Source organism: Elgaria multicarinata, chromosome 1 (genome assembly GCF_023053635.1).
Source record: "Elgaria multicarinata webbii isolate HBS135686 ecotype San Diego chromosome 1, rElgMul1.1.pri, whole genome shotgun sequence".
In the NCBI taxonomy this organism is placed as follows: Eukaryota; Metazoa; Chordata; class Lepidosauria; order Squamata; family Anguidae; genus Elgaria; species Elgaria multicarinata.
Window position 1 is genome coordinate 96,524,335 of NC_086171.1, and position 22,619 is coordinate 96,546,953.

At 43.9% G+C, this 22,619-nt stretch overlaps 1 protein-coding gene across 1 annotated transcript in view; it reads right to left on the reverse strand.

The window, feature by feature from the left end:
- Positions 1 to 543: 543 nt before the first annotated feature.
- The window catches only part of LOC134400323 (mitotic-spindle organizing protein 2A-like), a 28,823-nt gene continuing 6,747 nt past the window's right edge, over positions 544 to 22,619 (reverse strand). Inside the window, exons 3-4 of the mRNA XM_063128681.1 lie at positions 5,293 to 5,481; positions 544 to 887 (exon numbers count right to left, since the gene is read on the reverse strand). Coding sequence (XP_062984751.1) covers positions 745 to 887; positions 5,293 to 5,481 — 332 coding nt within the window. The 3' untranslated portion in view covers positions 544 to 744. The remainder of the gene's footprint in view (positions 888 to 5,292; positions 5,482 to 22,619) is intronic.

Below are 22,619 nucleotides of genomic sequence, written 5' to 3' on the forward strand. Positions count from 1 at the left end.
GCTTTATCTAGTTTTGATTTTAAAACCATGCACTAGTTGATTTTAAAACCATAGCCATTGTGAGTGCACGGACAGGAGGAACCACAAATGGATGCAGCCCTTTTATGTGGGTTGTTTCCTTCTATGTGGAATTAGGTTGACTGCTCGAGACCAACCTTAGGAGTCTGGGTTGTGAAAGGCACGCAGCTGCCACCTGCCCACGCACTCCCAATGGCCACCAAAGTCTGGCCTCCCAACCAAGGCATGCTGGGAGTTGCAGGCATAAGCCCATTTTTTTATTTAATTCTTTAAAATACTTTAAAGCCCAAAATTTGGTGTTTTCATGTTTTTCTGGCACATTGTACAGCCAGACCAATCAGTGTGCCAAATTTCAAATTCATCTGGAAGTTGGTAAACATTTCCCAACATACAAACCCACACATATACTTTCGGCTTTACAGATAGAGATGGCACTAATATATAATAGAAATGCAGCTGCAAAGTATATCCTACACCAGAACCTAAACCAAACACTTTGAATTAGAAAATGAAAATTAACAAGGATGGTTCATTAGAATCTTTATTAATTAGTGTATTATGTAGCAATCATTCTTCATCCCATTCTTTGCACATGCTTTCTTGATACAACTTATGCGTGATGTTTTGAAACATTCCTAATCAGTCCTGACTAGCTATATTTGCTATGTTGCAGTTTCACTGCACTACTGGAACTACAAATATTTCTGCCATTCTCTTTCCAAGCATCTATGTACTTTTCCCAGGACATCCAGCCTTCTGCAGCCTACTGGCACTTGGCTGCCGAGGTATACGTTGAACAGATCCTTCACGGTTGCTATGATCCGGAAAAGCTTGGTTCACAGTTGCTGCAGGAATGGTTCTGGTTCTCCCTGGAGTAAAACAGATGCTAAGTTCAGAGCCTTATTATGACCAAGATATCAATTGCTAGAGTTACTCAAATGTTTAAAACAGGTCAACATTGTATCTAGGAGATGTAGATTTAATAAACCTCCAGTATTGTTTCTGCTTTCCAGTGTATTAGCTATACCACCCAATTTTGTGTCATCTGCAAATCTGATAAGCATTCCCTGCACCTCCTCATCCAAATCATTAATAAAAATGTTGAAGAACACTGGGCCCAGGACTGAGCCTTGCGGTACCCCACTCGTTACCACTTCACAGTTTGAGAAGGTAACGTTGATAAGCATTCTTGGAGTCTGATTCTGTAGCTGTTTGCTAGTTTGCTCATTTATTTATTGCATTTCAATACCGCCCAATAGCCAAAGCTCTCTGGGCGGTTCACAAAATGTCAGAATGTCATGGGGCACTTCATCAAAAGCTTTGCTGAAGTCAAGATATATTATATCCACAGCATTCCCACAGTCCACAAGGGAAGTTACCCAATCAAAGAATGAGATCAGATAGTCAGGGAGGATTTATTCTTGACAAATTATCCATGCTAGCTTCTGGTAATCACTGCACTATTTCCAAGGTGCTTACAGACTGACTTCTTTATAATCTGCTCCAAAGTTTTCCCAGGGATGGATGTCAGACTAACTGGTCTATAGTTCCCAGGTTCCTCCTTTTTGCCTCTTTTGAAGATAGGGATAACATTAGCTTTCCTCCAGTTGTCTGGCACTTCACCTGTCCTCCATGATTTCACAAAGATAATAGACAATGTTTCTGAGAGTTCTTCTGCCAGTTCCTTTATTACTCTAGGATGCAGTTCATTGGGCCCTGGAGATTTGAACTCATTCAAAGAAATTAGGTGTTCCTTGACCATTAGTTTATCAATCTCAAGCTGAAATCCTGCCCCTTCAGCTTGTACTTCACTTTTTCCAGGGGAGTCATAGACTCTCTTTCGGAAGAAGGCTGAGCTGTTCTTTCCTTCAACCGAAGTCCTCCTTTCTCACAACATCTGTGTTCCATTCTTGGAATAAGAGGATTTAGTGATTGTCAGTCTCTGTACTGAGCAGGAATCAGAAAAAGTTTATATTTTGGTACTCCAGAGCAGCATTAACTGTATTGCTGCCATTTGCAGCAACATGTAATGCAAACACACAATAGAAGATGAATTTCTCTTAAAGGTGGACAGGGCTTAACTTTCCAAAGTAGTTTTGCTGTCCGTATTCTGAAATACATTGTTCCACACTTAACCCCCCCCATACTTTATCCATTTTAACCGGTTGATTAACCTACTAAAGCTTTAATCAGATATTAAAATTCAAGTTCCAACTGATCAGTAGAGCAGATATGCAAGAACATCCTTTTTAACAGGTGTGCCAATTCCTCCTCATTGGATCCAATTTCATGAACAAATATCGTTTGCATCAAAAGTAGCAAATACTTTGCATTTTAGAATGAAAACATAGTTCTTCTAGTAATAATTAGGATCTTCCATAATATGGCATAATCTGTATTCCAGATTCCCAAATTAAGAATTGGAATTAAAGAAGAAAAGATTACAGATGGTCTTTTTTTGTAGCAATGACTTTGTGCAATTCTTATTTATTTTCGCTATCATAGTTAATGAAGATGCATTCAAAACAACCTAAGCAACATTATATTCTCAAATGGCACCCAAGAGGTTGAGAGTGTGCAAATATATTTAAATTGTTCCATTAATTGATTAAAGTGCAACCCTGAAAATGACTACAGTCTAGGCATACACGCCAACCTATCGGGGGGGGGGGGGTTGTTGCCCAGAACGCCCCACAGGGGATTACCATGTCATCCAAACTTAGATGCGTTCCATAGGGTGGGTTGTTTTTCATGGACTGTTGCTGGAGCTGTTTTACTCACAATGGTTTGTCGTGACATCCGAACCCTTACATGCCAACTCATTGTGGGTAAAGGGCATCGGGCAGCAAGCTGTTCAGCAATAGTGACAGAAACCCTGCTGCTCTTGCCGAGCAACTGCAGCCAAGCCCACTGCAGTACCCCTTTTCCCCTTGCCAGTGACACCCCTCCAACTGTGCCCAAATAGCACTTTGGAGGAGTTGTCATTGGCCTCCTTCATTCCGCTGGTCCCTCCGTCCCCTCTGATTGCAATCAGACTCCTTTTTAAAAAATATGTTTTTCTGTTTTTGCACAAAAATGGTGCTGGGATTTTTTTCATGTTTTCCTGGCCCCCATGGAATGTGCACAAAATCCCCTTTTCTTTTTAAAAAATGTTTTTCATTTACATATATATATAGGGTTGCCTTACCTAGACCCTTGTATGTTTGAGGTAAAAGGCAAGGCAAGAGACTGTATAGAGGCTGGTTTGACAGCCTTTCACAGTTGACAGGTGGGGAAATGGCATGTAGACCATTCCCTTAGCAAGGGGATCCCAGGATTCAAAGAGTTGCCCTGAACTTTGGGGTCACCTGCTAAGAACCCCCACTTATCCAAGACTCCAGCAACTGTTTCTAAGGGTGCCCCCAAATTTTCCCAGCCCTGCTTTTGCACAAAAAAAGTGGTGGTGGCAGGCAGGAAAAGATCTCCAACCATGATCGGAACAGAGACAGAAAAGTTGGGTTCTGCTGTCAAATCCCGAAGGTGGAGCCAGCTGGAGGACCAAAGGGGAAGGAGCGGGAAAACAACACTCAACCACCCTGATCATTTGTCGGGTGCACAAACCGTACACTGTGTATTGTTTGCAAAACAATTCACAGTGTGTCATTCCTAGCATTGTGTATTACCTGGGAATAACAATCTGAATGTCACAGTAGGAACCTATCCTTTTCAGACTTCACTATTTATAAAGAAGTCCTTCCACTCCTTCTCCAAGTCCCTCTCCTGTCACTCCTTTCAAACATTGGCATCTCTACCTGACCCACCAGGACAGAAACCAATCAAATACTCACTGAATCTCTAGCCTCCCTATCACTGTTCTCTCCTGCACATGCATGAAACTGCCAGATACCTGACCAAACTGGGAGCTGCAGGAAATTCAAGAGGCAAATACAGGGTTTTCCTCAAACATAGTCATTATGGGGCTGACTATTTAAATTGTAATCTTTAACTAAACTGTGGAGTGGGCTAGTCTACATCTGATCAGCCTCCCCAGAGGGCACCTTCTGTCTCGTGTAGCTGTCACTTGCAGAGGCTGCTATATTTCCTTCTGGTGTTCAAGCCCAGCTGCCGTGTTTCCTTGCACAGAGGGAGTATTGCAGGGACAAATGGCAGCTCCTGCAACCTGCTGAGGGAACAACAAGAGAACAAGAAGAGACAGAGGAAGGAGTCTCTCTTGTGCACATATAATGACATCCTGAAGGTGACCATCTAGTATCTTGGTAATTTATGTTTGAAAAAGTACTATGCAGTCAGCTTTAAGCTGAAATAAGCCCACAAAATATCTCCTGTAGGATTTCCCTAAACTTGTCAAGAACGTTCAGTTCAGGTATCACAAAGGATAGAATATTTTAGCACAAAAGTGAGAATTCTGAGATTCTTACCACATAGTTTCTTGATACAAACAGATAATCTAGGCTCAACATTTTGATGGCCAAAAAGGAAACTATAATAGTACAAATTTATCCAAATTGAGCACAAACTTCTCAGAAGAATAACTCAGCCAGACATTTCCAGAAAGCACAGAGTACACAACAGCACTTTACAGACTAATGTACTGGGTAAAGTGGGCTTTATAACAAGAACCTTAATATGCCTTAGGATACTTCCAGATGGAGGGGCTTGTAATGTTAAGGGCATGGAACCATACTATGCTTGACCCCAAACGAAACAATAGCATCTGCCCCAGGGGCACAATCCAAATTAGAAACAGGAGTGCTAAATCCCTCCATGCCATTTCTTTTCTTTTTGGGGGGTACAACAGTCATGGGGAGACACTGCTGCGTGGATGTCATTAGTGCCTTTTTGTTGCTACACTCTTAGCATACAATTCCTTCAAAAATCATAGGGAGCTTCTAGTCCCACAGGTTAAAGTCCTGCCAAGATATTTAGATATGCATTAAAGAAAATATACTGGGTCCCAGAATCTCTAAAATTCAGCTGTAGTATCCCAAATCAGTAGCATTAAATGCTTCCTTTCTTAAATACACACTCACACAAACACACAGCATGTTGTTAAAACTGGAGTGAACAATATTTGCATAGTGTTTGTTTTTTGCATGTTTAAAGTTAAAATACTAAGCATGTTTACTTGGAAACAAATTCTGCTGAAATTCATAGTACTTACTGCCAAGTAAAGATGTTTAGGATCTTGGAGGAAAGTGAACCACGTTTTAAAGGGGATTCTTTCTTATCACAGAAGACTGCACTAAAACCCAGTAGATAACTAACACACACAACCTGCAAAAGGAGAGAACAGGCAGCAAGAAAACTGGAAAGAGCCAGGGGGACCTTGAGAGAGAGGCGAGTAAGCTGCAGCAGGACTGTAGACCACAGCCTTAGTGACTCTTATTCGTGGCGGTCGAAGGACAGAGGAAAAAGAGAGTGGTGCAGGGATTTTACTGGTCTTGGCAGAGACAATTGGGGGCTCTAATTCAAAGAGAGACATAGAAACAAATTAGAACACCACATGGTGACAGACACAGAAATAAACTTGTGAACGCTCAAATACCTCAACAAATGATTACAGTTAGATAACTTGAATGCTGTTATATAAGGTACTATCACAGTTACTTTCTCTCTCCCTATACAATTCATACTTAGTAGGAAATGTCTAGACTCAAAATACTTGAATTAGGATACTAAATTCTAATCAGGCTGAAGAGTTGAGGAGAAAATGAAGCCATATAAAAGACTTTACCAAATGTATTTTGATCTCCTGAGCTTTTCAACTATCTTCTTGCAATTCCACATGTAGTGCACCATATTATTTTAATTTTTGTAAACATATACATGTTATATCTCGGTTTCTATGAAATACCTCCAATAAGATCTTAAACAGCAGTAGTATAATTAGTTCATTGAATAGTATTTGCTCTATTCTTCCGGAAAAGAGGCACATGGGTGGGAGAGAAAAGAAAAAATTAGTTCACTGTGCAGAGCAAAGGAAAAATTTGGCTCTGTTGTTGAGGCAACCTTAGCTGTAGCTCTGTCCACGCTAACACACCACCCATGTAGGACAGGCAGGGTGCCTGGCACAGCTTTTTGGATTACTTCACGCAATAGTGTGGGTGCAGACACTACAGCCATCATCCCCTTACTGAGGGAAATGTCTTGGCCAGATTGTCCCCAGTTCCCAATAACTAAAGCCCCAGGGTATTTAGTTACTAAACAGAAAAGAAAAAAAATCGCAAATGTTGCACCAGACAACACCCTGCAGTGCGCTCAAATTCTGAGCATCCCTGGAAGGATAACTATACCACCTTTTCTTTGACTAAGTGCTATGAGTAAAGACTAACACAACAGGCCTTTAAAACATTATAGTATGAAGATAAGGATAGCTTTATGGTTCAGTGAAGAATATGCTTGAAACTTTTTGTGCTATTCCTTGTATAAGCCATCAAGATCAACCGATGTACATCTGAGGCATAGAATCATTGACAGCCTATGCTATACCCAAGAACAGTTTAGAGTACAGTCCTATGGAATGTGCCCGGCAATCAGTGGTGATTCGGAGGGGGAGGGAAGGAAGCTGGAAGAGGCTCAGGGTAACTTGCATCCTGGCCTCTCCAGTCTTCTCTCTTCGCCTTAAGGTGGATTTTCTAGGAGGAGGGGATTTGGAGCTCTGATTCTCAGCCTGAACCGCTGTCTCCAACCTCACCGGGGGAAATCCCCATTGTCCTATGGCCCCTAAGACAATGTATAGAGGCCATAGGATTGCTCCCTTTCTGTATTATTCAACTTCAGTATTTTTCAGTGCTACTCAGGAGCCACCCCTTAATAATGCAAAGTTCATGCCTCAGCTAAGCCAAGGCTAGCAATTCAGCAGCACCTATTGTCAGGGAAAAAATGACAAAATTGTGTGACCATCTAAAAGAACGGGTCATGCTTTCCTATTTAACATCAGTGAGAAAGTGCCGACCTACATGGGCTAGACCAAATGTAAAACTAGTGACCTCATGTCTAAGATATGTAACCTTGATAGGCTGGAGTGCTGGGCTGAAAACAACAGGATGAAATTTAATAGGGATAAATGCCAAGTTCTACATTTAGGGAATAGAAACCAAAGGCACAGTTACAAGATGGGGATACTTGGCGCAGCAATACTACAAACGAGAAGGATCTTGGAATTGTTGTAGATCACAAGCTGAATATGAGCCAACAGTGTGACGTGGCTGCAAAAAAAGCAAATGCTATTTTGGGCTACATTAATAGAAGTATAGCTTCCAAATCATGTGAGGTACTGGTTCCTCTCTATTCAGCCCTGGTTAGGCCTCATCTAGAGTATTGCGTCCAGTTCTGGGCTCCACAATTCAAGAAGGACGCAGACAAGCTGGAGCAAGTTCAGAGGAGGGCAACTAGGATGATCAGGGGTCTGAAAACAAAGCCCTATGAAGAGAGACTGAAAGAACTGGGCATGTTTAGCCTGGAGAAGAGAAGATTGAGGGGAGACATGAGAGCACTCTTCAAATACTTAAAAGGTTGTCACACAGAGGAGGGCCAGGATCTCTTCTCGATCCTCCCAGAGTGCAGGACACGGAATAACGGGCAGCACCATGTACATTGATGGTGCTATATAAATAAATAAATAATAATAATAAAGTTAAAGGAAGCCAGATTCCAGCTGGACATCAGGAAAAACTTCCTGACAATGGAAGTACGACAACGGAATCAGTTACCTAGGGAGGTTGTGGGCTCTCCCACACTAGAGGCCTTCAAGAGGGATGCTTTAGGGTTGATTCCTGCATTGAGCAGGGGGTTGGACTCGATGGCCTTGTAGGCCCCTTCCAACTCTGCTATTCTATGATTCTATGATCAATTAAAGAGCATTGGAAAATAAACAATATAACAATGTTGTAAGATTTCCTTCTCCTTCCCTGTCCTTTTTGCTTTGTATGTTACATCTTTTAGAGCAGTTGTTCCCAAACTTTTTCAGGTAACCGCCCTTGGTTCCACAAACTCATGCCCAGTGCTCCCTACCCTACACTATAAAAATCATTATTCAGAATAGCAGTTTTCAACCCGCTAAGGAAGATAATAACAATAAATTTCAAAACAGTAACAATTAATTGAATATTTACTCAATATCCAATTACATTTTTTGTTTATTCAATTAAACATAATTAATGAACTTGATCCAGTGATATCATCTTTTCAAAGTCTGATAGTCATTTAGCAAGAATATTAGATGTCAAATTTAGTCAAAAGCACCAAAACGCTAATAAAGAGACATACCCTGCTTGGTGTGCCCCACCACGCCGGCTACAAACTCTCTTTTCCCTCCCTCTATTGGCAAGCCTGGGGTGGGTTCTTTCCATTTAAAGGGGCCACGCTCCTCTGGATCCTGCTGGTTTGGGCTGAGCAGCAGTGGCGGAAGCCAGGTGGAGGAGCTGAGCTGAGGAGCTGAAAATGAAAAAGGGGCCGTACTGTGCACGGCCCCTTTAAATGGGAAGCACCTGCTGCAGGCTTGCTGAGGGACGAGGGAAAAGAGAGCGAATGTCTGTTTTGCAGTCGGCGTGGTGGGACACACCAAGCAGGGTATGTCTCTCCATCAGCGTTTCGGTGCTTTTGAAACATTTCAATTCACCGTTAAAAGGACTCTTCTTAAACGGTATTAATACATGTGTGGATTCTTCCCCTATATGGCTTGGTACCAAACTACCTTCTCCCATAAAAATGTCCCTGGGTTTTAAGATCTTCTGGAGAGGTGCTTCTTGGAAAAGACCACCTCGAGTGCCCCCCTGCGCCCCTTTACCTCTTAGCGCCCCCTGCTGCCCCCTTGCCTCTGAACACCCCCTATGCAATCCCATTGACCCCAAGGGGTTGGTACTGCCCACTTTGGGAACCACTGTTTTAGATTGTAAACATGGGGGCAGGAAGTGTCTTACTGCTACTATTTATTTATTTATTTATTATTTTATTTATTACATTTCTATACCGCCTAATAGCCGGAGCTCTCTGAGCAGTTCCCAAAAATTAAAACCATTCAAAGTATAAAACAACATTATAAAACCATAATATAAAATACAATACAAGTCACTCTGGCAGCCTTTTTAGCTAAAAAGTCAAGTCAAAATGTTTCAAATAACAATTTTTATGGTGCAGAAAATTGCAGACCATTTAACATAATGTTTGACCATGTAAATGGGTGGAAAGCATTTTTAAAGAAAGAAGCATATGGCTTGCTGAGAAAGAATTATCATGGCTTCTGCAAAGGGAAGTCCTATCTTACCAGTCTTTTAGAATTCTTTCAAAGTGTCAACCTCAAAGATTGAGAGTAGATAGTAGAAGACATGATATTCTTGGGAGTCTGAAAAAGCTTGGAATTAAAGTCTCCTATTAAAATGGAAAAGTTCTCATAGGAGTCAATACCTGGCTAAAGAACAGGAAAGAGAGGATAGGAATAAACTTGACAGTATTAAAGTCCCTAAGGATTGGAATATAATGTATTCATAAATTTCCAGGGGATAGCTGCGTTAGTCTGGGGCAGCAAAAACAGGGTATTGTGGCAACTTAGAGAGCATCTGAGGAGCCAAAGGGTAGTGAGTATCCTCCCTCTCCCTGCCACAGAGAGAGTTGGGACCCTGGGAGTGGGAGGATCTGAACAAGGATGCTTTCCCACCCTTCAGCTACATCAGAAAGTATTGGGGCTGTGATGGATATCTCAATGGAGATGTTGACCTAGTGTGGCAGCTGTGGAGAAGGCAAATTTCATGCTAGGGATTACGAAGAAAGGGACTGAAAACAAAACTGCCAGTATCATAATGCATTACATAATCTATTGTGTAGCCAATGGAAATACTGTGAATTGTCCTGGTTACCGTATTCTAAAAAGGATATTATAGAACTGCAAAAGAAGTAGAAGAGGAGAACCAAGATGACCAAGTTGGAAGATGAAGGAAAAAATTAAGTATTTTAGTTTAGAATATGAAGGTGATTAGATGGGAAGGGACACATGATAGAAGTTTATAAAAAACATGACTGCTGTGGAGATTGGAGAGGAGAATTGTTCAGCTAATCGGTGGTACAGAAATGAAATAAATAAGCAAAAATAACTACTCTCTCTCATAATATTAGAACTCAGGGCCATCCAATTACACTGTTTGGCAACAGGGTATGGACATGCAAAACTGAAGTACTTCTTCATACAATGTGTAATTCGTTTATGGAATTCATTGCCGTAAGATGTGGCGATGACCGCTCACTTCAATGTCTTTCAAAGGTAATTAGACAAATTCATGGAGGATAGGACCATCAGTAACTAGTGTTCACTTACAGTAAGATTCCAACTACCTGTGATGACAGCTAGGGCAAATATCTAGGTTTGTGGCAGTATGCCACAGAATACCAATTCCTGGTGCATACTTCTGGGGCACAATTTACAGCAGAAAATCAGCTGAGAATCCCTGCCTGCTGTGAAGACCAACCAAGATGGCTGTGGTCTTGCTACTGCCTTTTGGCAGAGAGAGCTAGCAAGAACAGCTCTCAAGGACCATCTTAGAAAAGCAGCTTGCTAGGCGCTTTCCCCAGAAAACAGCACCAGGGTAGTTATCAGTAAGGCTCAAGGCCAGGAGTAATTGGTGTTGACTAACTTCAGCTGTGGGAAAAGTGGCCTGGTGGGAAGGGCTCCCTTCCGAAAGGGAGGGAGGCCCGAGGCCGAAGAGGGGCTTGGGATTGGCTAAAATGAGTCATGGTACCGGCTGGCCCAAAAGGGATAGAATCATAGAATAGCAGAGTTGGAAGGGGCCTACAAGGCTCAATGCAGGAATCCACCCTAAAGCATCCCTGACAGATGGTTGTCCAGCTGCCTCCTGAAGGCCTCTAGTGTGGGAGAGCCCACAACCTCCCTAGGTAACTTATTCCACCGTCGCACTGCTCTAACAGTTAGGAAGTTTTTCCTGATGTCCAGCTGGAATCTGGCTTCCTTTAACTTGAGCCCGTTATTCCGTGTCCTGCACTCTGGGAGGATCAAGAAGAGATCCTGGCCCTCCTCTGTGTGACAAATACTTTTAAGTATTTGAAGAGTGCTATCATGTCTCACCTCAATCTTCTCTTCTCCAGGCTAAACATGCCCAGTTCTTTCAGTCTCTCTTCATAGGGCTTTGTTTCTAGACCCCTGATCATCCTGGTTGCCTCTTCTGAACACGCTCCAGCTTGTCTGCATCCTTCTTGAATTGTGGAGCCCAGAACTGGACACAATACTCTAGATGAGGCCTAACCAGGGCCGAATAGAGAGGAACCAGTACCTCAGGTGATTTGGAAGCTATACTTCTATTAATGCAGCCCAAAATAGCATTTGCCTTTCTTGCAGCCATATCGCACTGTTGGCTCATATTCAGCTTGTGATCTACAACAATTCCAAGATCTATCTCGTTTGTAGTATTGCTGAGCCAAGTGTCCCCCATCTTGTAACTGTGCATTTGGTTTCTATTTCCTAAATGTAGAACTTGGTATTTATCCCTATTAAATTTCATCCTGTTGTTTTCAGCCCAGCACTCCAGCCTATCAAGATCACTTTGAAGTTTGTTTCTGTCTTCCAGGGTATTAGCTATCCCCCCAATTTGGTGTCATCTGCAAATTTGATCAGCGTTCCCTGCACCTCCTCATCCAAATCATTAATAAAAATGTTGAAGAGCACTGGGCCCAGGACTGAGCCCTGCGGCACCCCACTTGTTGCCTCTCCCCAGTTTGAGAAGGTTCCATTGATAAGTACTCTTTGAGTCCAATTCTGTAGCCAGCTGTGGATCCACCTAATAGTTGTTCCATCTAGCCCACTTTTAGCTAGTTTGTTAATCAGAATGTCATGTTGTACTTTGTCAAAAGCTTTGCTGAAGTCAAGATATATGACATCCACAGCATTCCCACAGTCCACAAAGGAGGTTATCCTATGAAAAAATGAGATCAAATTAGTCTGACAGGATTTGTTCCTGACAAATCCATGTTGGCTTCTAGTAATCACTGCATTGATTTCAAGGTGTTTACAGATTGACTTCTTTATAATCTGCTCCAGAATTTTCCCAGGGATGGATGTCAGACTGACTGGTCTGTAGTTCCCAGGTTCCTCCTTTTTGCCCTTTTTGAAGATAGGGACAACGTTAGCCCTCCTCCAGTCGTCCAGCACTTCACCCGTCTTCCATGATTTTGCAAAGATAATAGACAAAGATTCTGAGAGTTCTTCTGCTAGCTCCTTCATTACTCTTGGATGCAGTTCATCAGGCCCTGGAGATTTAAACTCATTCAAGGAAATTAGGTGTTCTTTGACCATTTGTTTATCAATCTCAAACTGCAATCCTGCCCCCTCAACTTCTGCTTCACTTTTTCCAGGGGGGTCATAGACCCGCTTTTGGGAGAAGACTGAGGCAAAGTAGGAATTGAGCATTTCAGCCTTTTCTTTGTCGTCTGTTATCAATTTGCCATCCTCATTAAGCAGTTGAACCACTATTTCTTTCCTCTGTCTTTTACTACTCACGTATCTGAAGAAAGTCTTTTTATTGCTTTTAGCATCCCTCGGTAATCTCTGCTCATTCACAGCTTTAGCCTTCCTGACGCCGTTTCCGCACTTCAGTGCTACTTATAGTTATAGTTCTGAGTTTATTAAAATCAGCTTTCCTAAAATCCAGAGTACGTGTATGGCTATGCTCGACTTTTGTCTCCTTCATAATCAAGAATTCAAGTATGACGTGGTCACTTTCCCCCAGAGTTCCCGTAACTGCCACTTTATCCACTAAGTCATCCCTATTGGTCAATAACAAGTCAAGGATTGCCGATCCTCTAGTTCCCTCCACCACTTTCTGTAGGAGAAAGTTATCACCCATACATGTCAGGAATTTCTTGGAAGGGCCGCTTTTGGCAGTAATGGTCTCCCAACAGATATCAGGGTCATTGAAGTCCCCCATCACTACTACATCACACTTCCTTGAAACACTGGCAATTTGTTTCTCAAAAGTTTCATCCTCGTCTTCTCCTTGATTGGGTGGTCGGTAGTAGACTCCGATTATCATATTCTTTTTATTCCAAGCCCCATTTATTTTAATCCAGACACTCTCGACGGGGCTCCCAGTCTGATCCGCCTGTATTTCTGTGCAGGGATAGGTATTTTTAACATATAGTGCAACTCCACCTCCCTTTCTATTTCTTCTGTTCTTTTTGAACAAGTTATATCCTTCAATTGCTATATTCCAGTCATGGGAGTCATCCCACCAAGTTTCAGTTATCCCTATCAAGTCGTATTTGCCTTCATGTAATAAGAGTTCAAGTTCCTTCTGTTTGTTTCCCATACTCTGGGCATTAGTATATGGACATCGAAGACCATGTGTTTTATAGTCTGGCTTTGTTCCTACATTGTTGCAAACACTATTTTTGGGCACTATTGGAGCTGTTCTCTGTACTGTGGTGCATTGGCCTTCATCCATTGTTGCCTCAAAATTTACGTCTCCCACTCCCGTAAGATTCAGTTTAAAGCCCTCCTGATGAAGTTCTTCATGCTGTGGCCGAACTCATTCTTTCCAGCCTTTGTGAGGTGCAACCCATCCCTTGCCAGCAGTCCATGTTCCAAGTAGCGTAGCCCGTGGTCCCAGAATCCAAAACTCTCACGATGGCACCACCTTCGACGCCAGTCGTTCATCCGGAGTATTTTTCTTTCCCTTTCTAATCCTCTTCCAAGAACCGGGAGGATGGATGAGAAAACTACCTGGGCCCCAAAGTTCTTCATTTTCCTTCCCAGAACTTCAAAGTCTGAAATGATTTCTTCGTAGCTCTGCTTGGCGACATCATTTGTTCCCACATGGATGAGAAGAAAGGGGTATGTGTCCGTGGGCTTTATGAGTTTCGGTAACCCTTCAGTCACATCTCTAATCTGTGCTCCAGGGAGATAGCACACCTGGCGAGTCCATGGGTCTTCACGACATACTTGGGTTTCAATCCCACGCAGCAGGGAGTCTCCCACAATGACTACTCTTCTCTTCTTGGTTGACCTACCTTCTGTCTCTTGGTCACTGTTGCATGGTGTCTCCTGTACTTCCTCTTCTGCAAACTGTCCTTCAGTCTTATTCTCCAGAAGCTGAAAGCGGTTGCTTAACTCCAATGGCTCCACCGGTGCAGAACGCCCTCTAATTCCTCCTCTCCTAACTGTCACTCTTTTCCAGGGAGTTTCCTCTTCATTGGCTTTCCTCCCCTCAGCATACTCCACTTCTGCTTCAGCTGGCTGTTGTTCTTCAATCTCATGTGCTTCTTGTTGCTGTTGCAGTTCCACCGTTCGGTCTAAGAACTCCTCGACTTCTCTTATTCTTGGAGGGTGGACACTCGCTGCTCAAGTCCTTCACTTTTTCGTCCAAAAGTGCCACCAGCTTGCACTTCTTGCAGGTATACGCCATGTTGAGCTCAGGCAGAAACACGAACATTGCACACCCTTTGCAGGTTACCACCTCTAGGGACTCCTTTCCATTCATATTGTCGATTTCTGCTTTGGTTTTTTTCCTTTTTGATTATAGTAGAATTGCCTTTGCTTTGTTGTGTCCTCTCTGAAGGTACACAACTATATGAGTATGTCTTAAGGGAAAGTAAGATCTTTTGGGGTTTTTTGTTTGTTTGTTTTTGGTGGTGGTTTTGTGGGTTTTTTTCTCTTTATGGTTTTCTTTGTTTTTCCCACCTTTTTTATTTTTTTTTATTTTATTCTATTTTTTTTTATTATTATTATTTTTTTAGAGGCCTCCCCTGCCGAACTCCCCCTGTCAAACTCCTGTTTCCTCTTCCTGTTCGCTCGTTCCCTGTTCGCTCGCTCCCTGGGAATCTGGCTTACTTTTCTAGCTCCTACTTGAGCTGGGCCAGCTGCTCTTCCCTGCTTCTGCTTAGCTCCAAGTCAGGAACCAGATAAATGAGTTAGCAACCGGGGGCTGGCCATCTTCCCTGGAACCGAACGTGAGTAAACATGGAAGATCCCCTGACAAGTAGGGTTACAACTTGGGTTTAGAGAAGTTTCTTGTTTTAGTGTTAAAGTGCCTGGTTGCTCCAGGGTATGATGTCGCCTTTAAGGTGTGATTTATGGTAGGTTGATGGTTTTAGTGCTGCTAAAATACCTCATGCTTGTTCCCTTCCCCCCTCCACCTTCCTGTGTCTCTGTGTTAAGTGTATCCCTTGACTGAGGCGTTACATGTTAGTTTTAGAGTTTTAAATAAACTGCTTCAGTCCTAAGTCTGTTGTATGGTTATTCTCTGAAAGGCTGGCTGTTACCGTCTTGGTATGGGGCTAGGGTGGTAGGAGTCTGGGTAAACAGATGGTTGGTCCAGAGCCTACCTTGTAGGGAGGTTGGGTGGACCCTAGCCTTCCTTCACATGGTGGCAGAGTGGTGGGATTTTAAGCCAAGCTCTCAGACAATAACAAAAGACCATGAGGGACGGGAAAGTTCTTGCCTGGAGCACCCAGATGGTTTTTGTTTTTTTTAGATAAGGAAGATGCAGGCTGCATTAGGAAATCCCGCTCCAGACGAAGTTCTTGAGGTCACCTCCCCACAGCCTGGTCAGAGGCTGTGGAGCTTACAGTCAGCTGGGGGGCTGCGGCCAGGGTGGAAAGCACACAGCTGGAAGACTAGCCTATAGAGGGGAGATCTGATGAGGGGGAGGATGACTCATCCAGAGAGGAAGCTTCTCTAGCACAGACAGCTGAGCCAGCTCCCGTATCAGCTGCCAGGGACACTGATGGTGGCAGCGACCAGACTAGTGTTTCTAGATGGAGGCAAGTGGCTCAAGAATAGCTTTGGCAACAGTACCGTGCCCACAAGCAACAGATGCAGACCCTGGAATTACAAATGGACTCACTTACGTTGCAAATTCAAGCGCAAGGGGGCTGGGGAGACCCAGTGAGGATTGATTGAAAATTGTTCCCCTCATACAAGGAAGGGCAGGACATTCTAGAATATTTTGCCCTGTTTGAAATGGCGTGCGAGGATCAGAATGTCCCCGACTCAAAGGATGACAATCCTCAGAGCCCAAGTCAGTGGGGAACTTGCGGATTTGTTGGGGATGATTCCCCATCAAGATGCCCAGGACTATAACAAATTTAAGGAGATGGTGCACCAGCAATTCGCCCTGTCTGTGGAGAGCTGCCGACAAAAGTTTAGGGCAGTGAAACTTGATCCTTCAGAAAGTTTTGTTGCCTTGGCTGCCTGGGTGGAGAGGTCATTTGATTTATGGGTTCAGGTGGTCGCTGCCACTTCCCCTGCGAAAATCAGGGAAATTATGGCCATGGAGCAGTTTTTCTCGGCTTAGCCAGAGGACTTGGCAGCTCTTGTTAATGATCACTGGTCGACTTCCCTGAGAGAAGCTGCGTTGCTGGCAGACCAGATTAGTCGGGGGCGGGGAACGCTACTGAGAAGCTGCAAAGCCTGCCATACCCAAATGTTCTGTTGAAACAGTGAATAGAAGCGGGGCTGCAGCCGTGTCCAGTTGGGTTGGAGGGCAAGGGATTTGGCCAGCTAGCAAGGAGCAGAAGGGTGCCGAGCCTGCACCCCGGGCCTCCTCCATTCTGTTGCCCTCCAGGTGTATCTATTGCAAGGAGGAAGGACACTTTAAATGGCAGTGGCTGAAGCTACTGGAGAGGAAGCAGAGGGAAGGCATGCCGAAGGTTGGTAACAGTGGAGTCATATGGGCGTCAAGCTGATGAGGCAGAGCTGTCAGACTGGAGTTAGGATGGCGGAGATCTGTCAAATGGCGAGTTGGCCGACCCCCCTCACGGACGACAGACCCGGACCCCAGATGGCCATTTGGCACAACGCTCTCATTGATCAAGCTGGAAGAATGAGGGGACCATCCCCCTGGGACTTATCCAGCTGGGTCAAGTCAATTGGAGCCAGCTCCAGTTCTGTGAGTCCATTACTGTTAATGGGAAAGTGTGCCGGGGTGGAGAGACATGGGGTCTTCCCTATCTGCTCTTGACTGGAAGTATGTCCAGGCGGGTCAGATGATACTGAGTCAGGCTTTCACTGTCACCTTTTATAATTCTCCACCCATTGCTATGCCTCTAGCCTGAGTGCTAGTGGACTACCAAGGGTGGAAGGGGGAAATGACTTTTCTTGTCCCCCAGAACTCCTTTTGGCCCCTTCTTATTGGGAATGACTTAGCGTTTCTGGCAGCCCAGGTGGGGGCCATCACCCGAAGCCAGAAGGCCAAACAAGTCAGGTAGGAAGGGGAAATCATAGAATAGTAGAGTTGGAAGGGGCCTATAAGGCTATCGAGTCCAACGCCCTGCTCAATGCAGGAATCACCTTAAAGCATACCAGCTGCCTCTTGAATGCCTCTAGTGTGGGAGAGCCCACAACCTCCCTAGGTAACTGGTTTCATTGACGTACTGCTCTAACAGTCAGGAAGTTTTTTCTGATGTCCAGTCGAAATCTGGCTTCCTGTAACTTGAGCCCATTATTCCGTGTCCTGCACTCTGGGAGGATCGAGAAGAGATCCTGGCCCTCCTCTGTGTGACAACCTTTTAAGTATTTGCAGAGTGCTATCATGTCTCCCCTCAATCTTCTCTTCTCCAGGCTAAACATGCCCAGTTCTTTCAGTCTCTCTTCATAGGGCTTTGTTTCCAGATCCCTCATCATCCTGGTTGCCCTCCTCTGAAAAAGCTCCAGCTTGTTTGTGTCCTTCTTCAAGTGTGGCTCCCAGAACTGGATGCAATACTCAAGATGAGGCCTAATCAGGGCTGAATAGAGAGCAACCAGTACCTCACACGATTTGGAAGCTATACTTCTATTAATGCAGCCCAAAATAGCATTTGCCTTTCTTGCAGCCATATCGCACTGTTGGCTCATATTCAGCTTGCAATCTACAACAATTCCAAGACCCTTCTCATTTGTAGTATTGCTGAGCCAATTTGTAACTGTGCATTTGGTTTCTATTTCTTAGATGTAGAACTTGGCATTTATCCCTATTAAATTTCATTCTGTTGTTTTCAGCCCAGTACTCCAGCCTATCAAGATCACTTTGAAGTTTGTTTCTGTCTTCCAGGGTATTAGCTATCCCACACAAGTTTGTGTCATCTGCAAATCTGAGAAATGTTCCTTGCACCTCCTTATCCAAATCATTAATAAAAATGTTGAAGAGCACTGGGCCCAGGACTGAGCCCTGTGGTACCCCACTCATTACCTCCCCCCAGGTTGAGAAGGTTCTGTTGATAAGCACTCTTTGAGTCCGATTCTGTAGCCAACTGTGAATCCACCTAATAGTTGTTCCATCTAGCCCACTTTTACCTAGTTTGTTAATCAGAATATCATGGGGCACTTTGTCAAAAGCTTTGCTGAAGTCAAGATATATTACGTTCACAGCATTCCCACAGTCCACAAGGGAGGTTATCCGATCAAAAAATGAGATCAAATTAATCTGACAGGATTTGTTCCTTACAAATCCAAGTTGGCTTCTAGTAATCACTGCATTGTTTTCAAGGTGCTTACAGATTGACTTCTTTATAATCTGCTCCAAAAATTTTCCAGGGATGGATGTCAGACTGACTGGTGTGTAGTTCCCAGGTTCCTCCATTTTGCCCTTTTTGAAGATCTAGATGTTAGCCCTCCTCCAGTCATCCAGCACCTCAGCCGTCTTCCATGGTTTTGCAAAGATAATAAATAGACAGCGGTTCTGAGAGTTCTTCTGCTAGCTCCTTCGTTACTCTAGGATGCAGTTTATCGGGACCTGGAGATTTGAACTCTTTCAAAGAAATTAGGTGTTCCTTGACCATTTGTTTATCAATCTCAAACTGTAATCCTGCACCCTCAACTTGTGCTTCACTTTTTCCAGGGGGGTCATAGATCCACTTTGGGAGAAGACTGAGCCAAAGTATGAATTGAGCACTTCAGCCTTTTCTTTGACATCTGTTATCAATTTGCCATCCTCATTAAGCAGTTGAACTACCATTTATTTTCTCTGTCTTTCACTACTCACGTATCTGAGGAAAGCCTTTTTATTGTTTTTAGCATCCCTCGCTAATCTCAGATCATTCTCAACTTTAGCCTTCCTGACGCCATTTCCGCACTTCAGTGCTACCTGTCTGTACTCTTCTTTTGTAGCCTGGCCTTCCTTCCACTTCCTATAAGTATCCTTCTTTGTTTTCAGGTCATCTCTAAGCTTTTTTGTAGCCACATTGGTTTCTTCTGTTGTCTTCTATTTTTTCTCCTTATTGGAATTGTTTGTAATTGTGCCTTTAAAAATCCCTTTTTTAAATACTCCCACCCATCTTGCACTCCTTTTCTCATTAGGTTCACTTGCCATGGGACCTTACTTATCATAGTTCTGAGTTTATTAATATTAGCTTTCCTAATATCCAGAGTACGTGTATGGCTATACTCAGCTTTTGCCTCCTTTATAATCAAGAATTCAAGTATGACATTGTCACTTTCCCCCAGAGTTCCCGTAACTGCCCCTTTATCCACTAAGTCATCCCTATTAGTCAATATCAAGTCTAGGATTGCTGATTCCTTCCTCCACTTTCTGTAGGAGAAAGTTATCACGCACACACATTAGGAATTTCTTAGAAGGGCCGCTTTTGGCAGTATTTGTCTCCCAACAGATATCAGGGTAATTGAAGTCCCCCATCACTACTACATCAGACTTCCTTGAAACACTGGCAATTTGTTTCTCAAAAGTTTCATCTTCGTCTTCTCCTTGATTGGGCGGTCGGTAGTAGACTCTGATTATTATGTTCTTTTTATTCTTTGCCCCATTTATTTTTATCCAGATGCTCTCGATGGAGCTCCCAGCCTCATCCACTTGTATTTCTGTGCAGGGATAGGTATTTTTTAACGTATAGTGCAACTCCGACTCCCTTTCTATTTCTTCTGTTCTTTTTGAACAAGTTATATCCTTCAATTGCTATATTCCAGTCATGCGAGTCATCCCACCAAGTTCAAGTTATTATTATTATTATTTATTTATATAGCACCATCAATGTACATGGTGCTGTACTTTGCCTTTATGTTATAAAAGTTCAAGTTCATTCTGTTTTTTTCCCATACTCTGGGCATTAGTATATGGACATCGAAGACCATGTGTTTTAGTCTGGCTTTGTTCCTACATTGTTGCAAACACTATTTTTGGGCACTATTGGAGCTGTTCTCTGTACTGTTGTGCATGGGTCTTCATCCATCGTTGCCTCAAAGTTTACGTCTCCCGCCCCGTAAGGTTCAGTTTAAAGCCCTCCTGATCAAGTTTTTCATGCTGTGGCCAAACACATTATTTCCAGCCCTTGTGAGGTGCAACCCATCCCTTGCCAGCAGTCCATCTTCCAAGTAGCATAGCCCGTGGTCCCAGAATCCAAAACTCTCATGTCGGCACCACCTTCGTAGCTAGTTGTTCACCTGGAGTATTTTTCTTTCCCTTTCTAATCCTCTTCCAAGAACTGGGAGGATGGATGAGAAAACTACCTGGGCCCCAAAGTTCTTCAGTTTCCTTCCCAGAGCTTCAAAGTCTGACATGATTTCTTCGTAGCTCCGCTTGGCGACATCATTTGTTCCCACAGATGAGAAGAAAAGGGTATGTGGCTGTGGGCTTTATGAGCTTCGGTAACCCTTCAGTCACTTCTCTAATCTATGCTCCAAGGAGACAGCGTGCCTGGCGAGTCCATGGGTCTTCACAACATACTTGGGTTTCAATCCCATGCAGCAGGGAGTCTCCCACAACTACTACTCTTCTCTTCTTCTTGGTTGACCGATCGTCTGCCTCTTGTTCAATGTTGCATGGTGTCTTCTGTAATTCTTCCTCTGCAAACTCTCCTCCAGTCTCATCAGTAGCTGAAAGCGGTTGCTTAACTCTAATGGTTCCACCGGTGCAGAATGCCTTCTAGTTCTTCTGCTCCTGTCACTCTTTTCCAGGGAGTTTCCTCGTCATTGGCTTTCCTTACCTCAGCATACTCCACTTCTACTTCAGCTGGCTGTTGCTCTTCAATCTCTTGTGGTTGCTGTTCCACCGTTCTGTCTAAGAACTCCTCGTCTTCTCTTATTCCTTGGAGGATGGACACTTGCCGCTCAAGTCCTCTCACTTTTTCTTCCAAAAGTGCCACCAGCTTGCACTTGTTGCAGGTGTATGCCATGTCGATCTCAGGCAGGAACACGAACATTCCACACACTTTGCAGGTCACCACTGCTAGGGACTCCTTTCTGTACATATTGTCTATTTCTGTTCCCCCCCTTTCTGATTATAGTGGAATTGCCTGTGCTTTGTTCTGTCCTCTCTGAAGGTGCACAACTATATTAGTATGCCTTAAGAGAAGAAAAAGTTTTTTTGTTTTTTTGTTGGTGTTTTTGTTTTGTTTTTAGTTTTTTTCCCTTTGACCTCCCCTGCTGACTCCTGTTTGCTCCCCCTGTTCGCTCTCTCTCTGGGAGCTGGATTCCTTTTCTAGCTTCTAGTTGAGCTGGGCCAGCTGCTCTTCTCTGCTTCTGCTCAGCTCCAATTAAGGAAGCAGAATGAGGTCACTGGGTGGCCAACAACAATCAACAATCAGGCCACTGATTGATGAGAACAATCAGCAATCAGGCCACTTCCCCTTCAGGCCCTGCAGTAACTCTCACCACACACCCCTTCACTTCTTCACTCAGCACTCAGGAGCACATGGTAAGCACGCTGCCTCTTTGAATTGGCAGCCTCCTGGATTTCTTTGAGGCCTCTCTTCTCCCCCTTGCCTTGGTCTCCTCTTTCTCTACACTCCCCCTGTCAAACTCCTGTTTGCTCCCCCTGTTCGCTCTCTCTCTGGGAGCTGGCTTCCTTTTTTAGCTTCTAGTTGAGCTGGGCCAGCTGTTCTTCTCTGCTTCTGCTCAGCTCCAAGTCAGGAAGCAGAATGAGGTCACTGGGTGGCCGAGAACAATCAGCAATCAGGCCACTTCCCTTTCAGACCCTTCAGCAAATCTCACCACACACTCCTTCACTTCTTCACTCAGCACTCAGGAGCACATGGCAAGCACACGGCCTCTTTGAATTGGTAGCTTCCTGGATTTCTTTGAGGCCTCTACAGTGGATCTGAGGACACTGCCCAGAAGTCAACTTTTGTGACCCATAAAGTATTGTTTGAGTTCATGGTCTTGCCGTTTGGTGTTAAAAATGGCCCTGGCACCTTTATGAGGCTTATGGATGGGCTCCTAGACGGGCTGGGGGACTTTGCTTGTGCTTACCTGGACGATCTGGCCATCTACTCACAAACTTGGGAACCCCATTTGGATCATGTCCGACAGGTGTTTGCCCATGTCCAGGCTGCAGGACTCATGGGCAAAGCTCAGAAGTGCCAGTTTGGTTTAGGGGAAGTCGTGTACTTGGGCCACTGGGTGGGCAGGGGTAATATCAAGCCCTTGGAGGCCAAGGTTGCATCCATTAGAGACTGGCCCATGCCTAAGACCAAGAAGCAGTTTCAATCATTCCTGGGGCTAGCTAGGTACTACCGCAGATTTGTCCCCCACTTCAGTGCCGCTGCTGCCCCCTTGACTGACCTATGCCAGAAAAGACGATATGAAACTTCTGATGCATAATTTATGAATGCCAAAATGTATATATTAAAATTAATAATAATAAAAAAAGACAGCCAGTCCAAGTGCAGTGGAC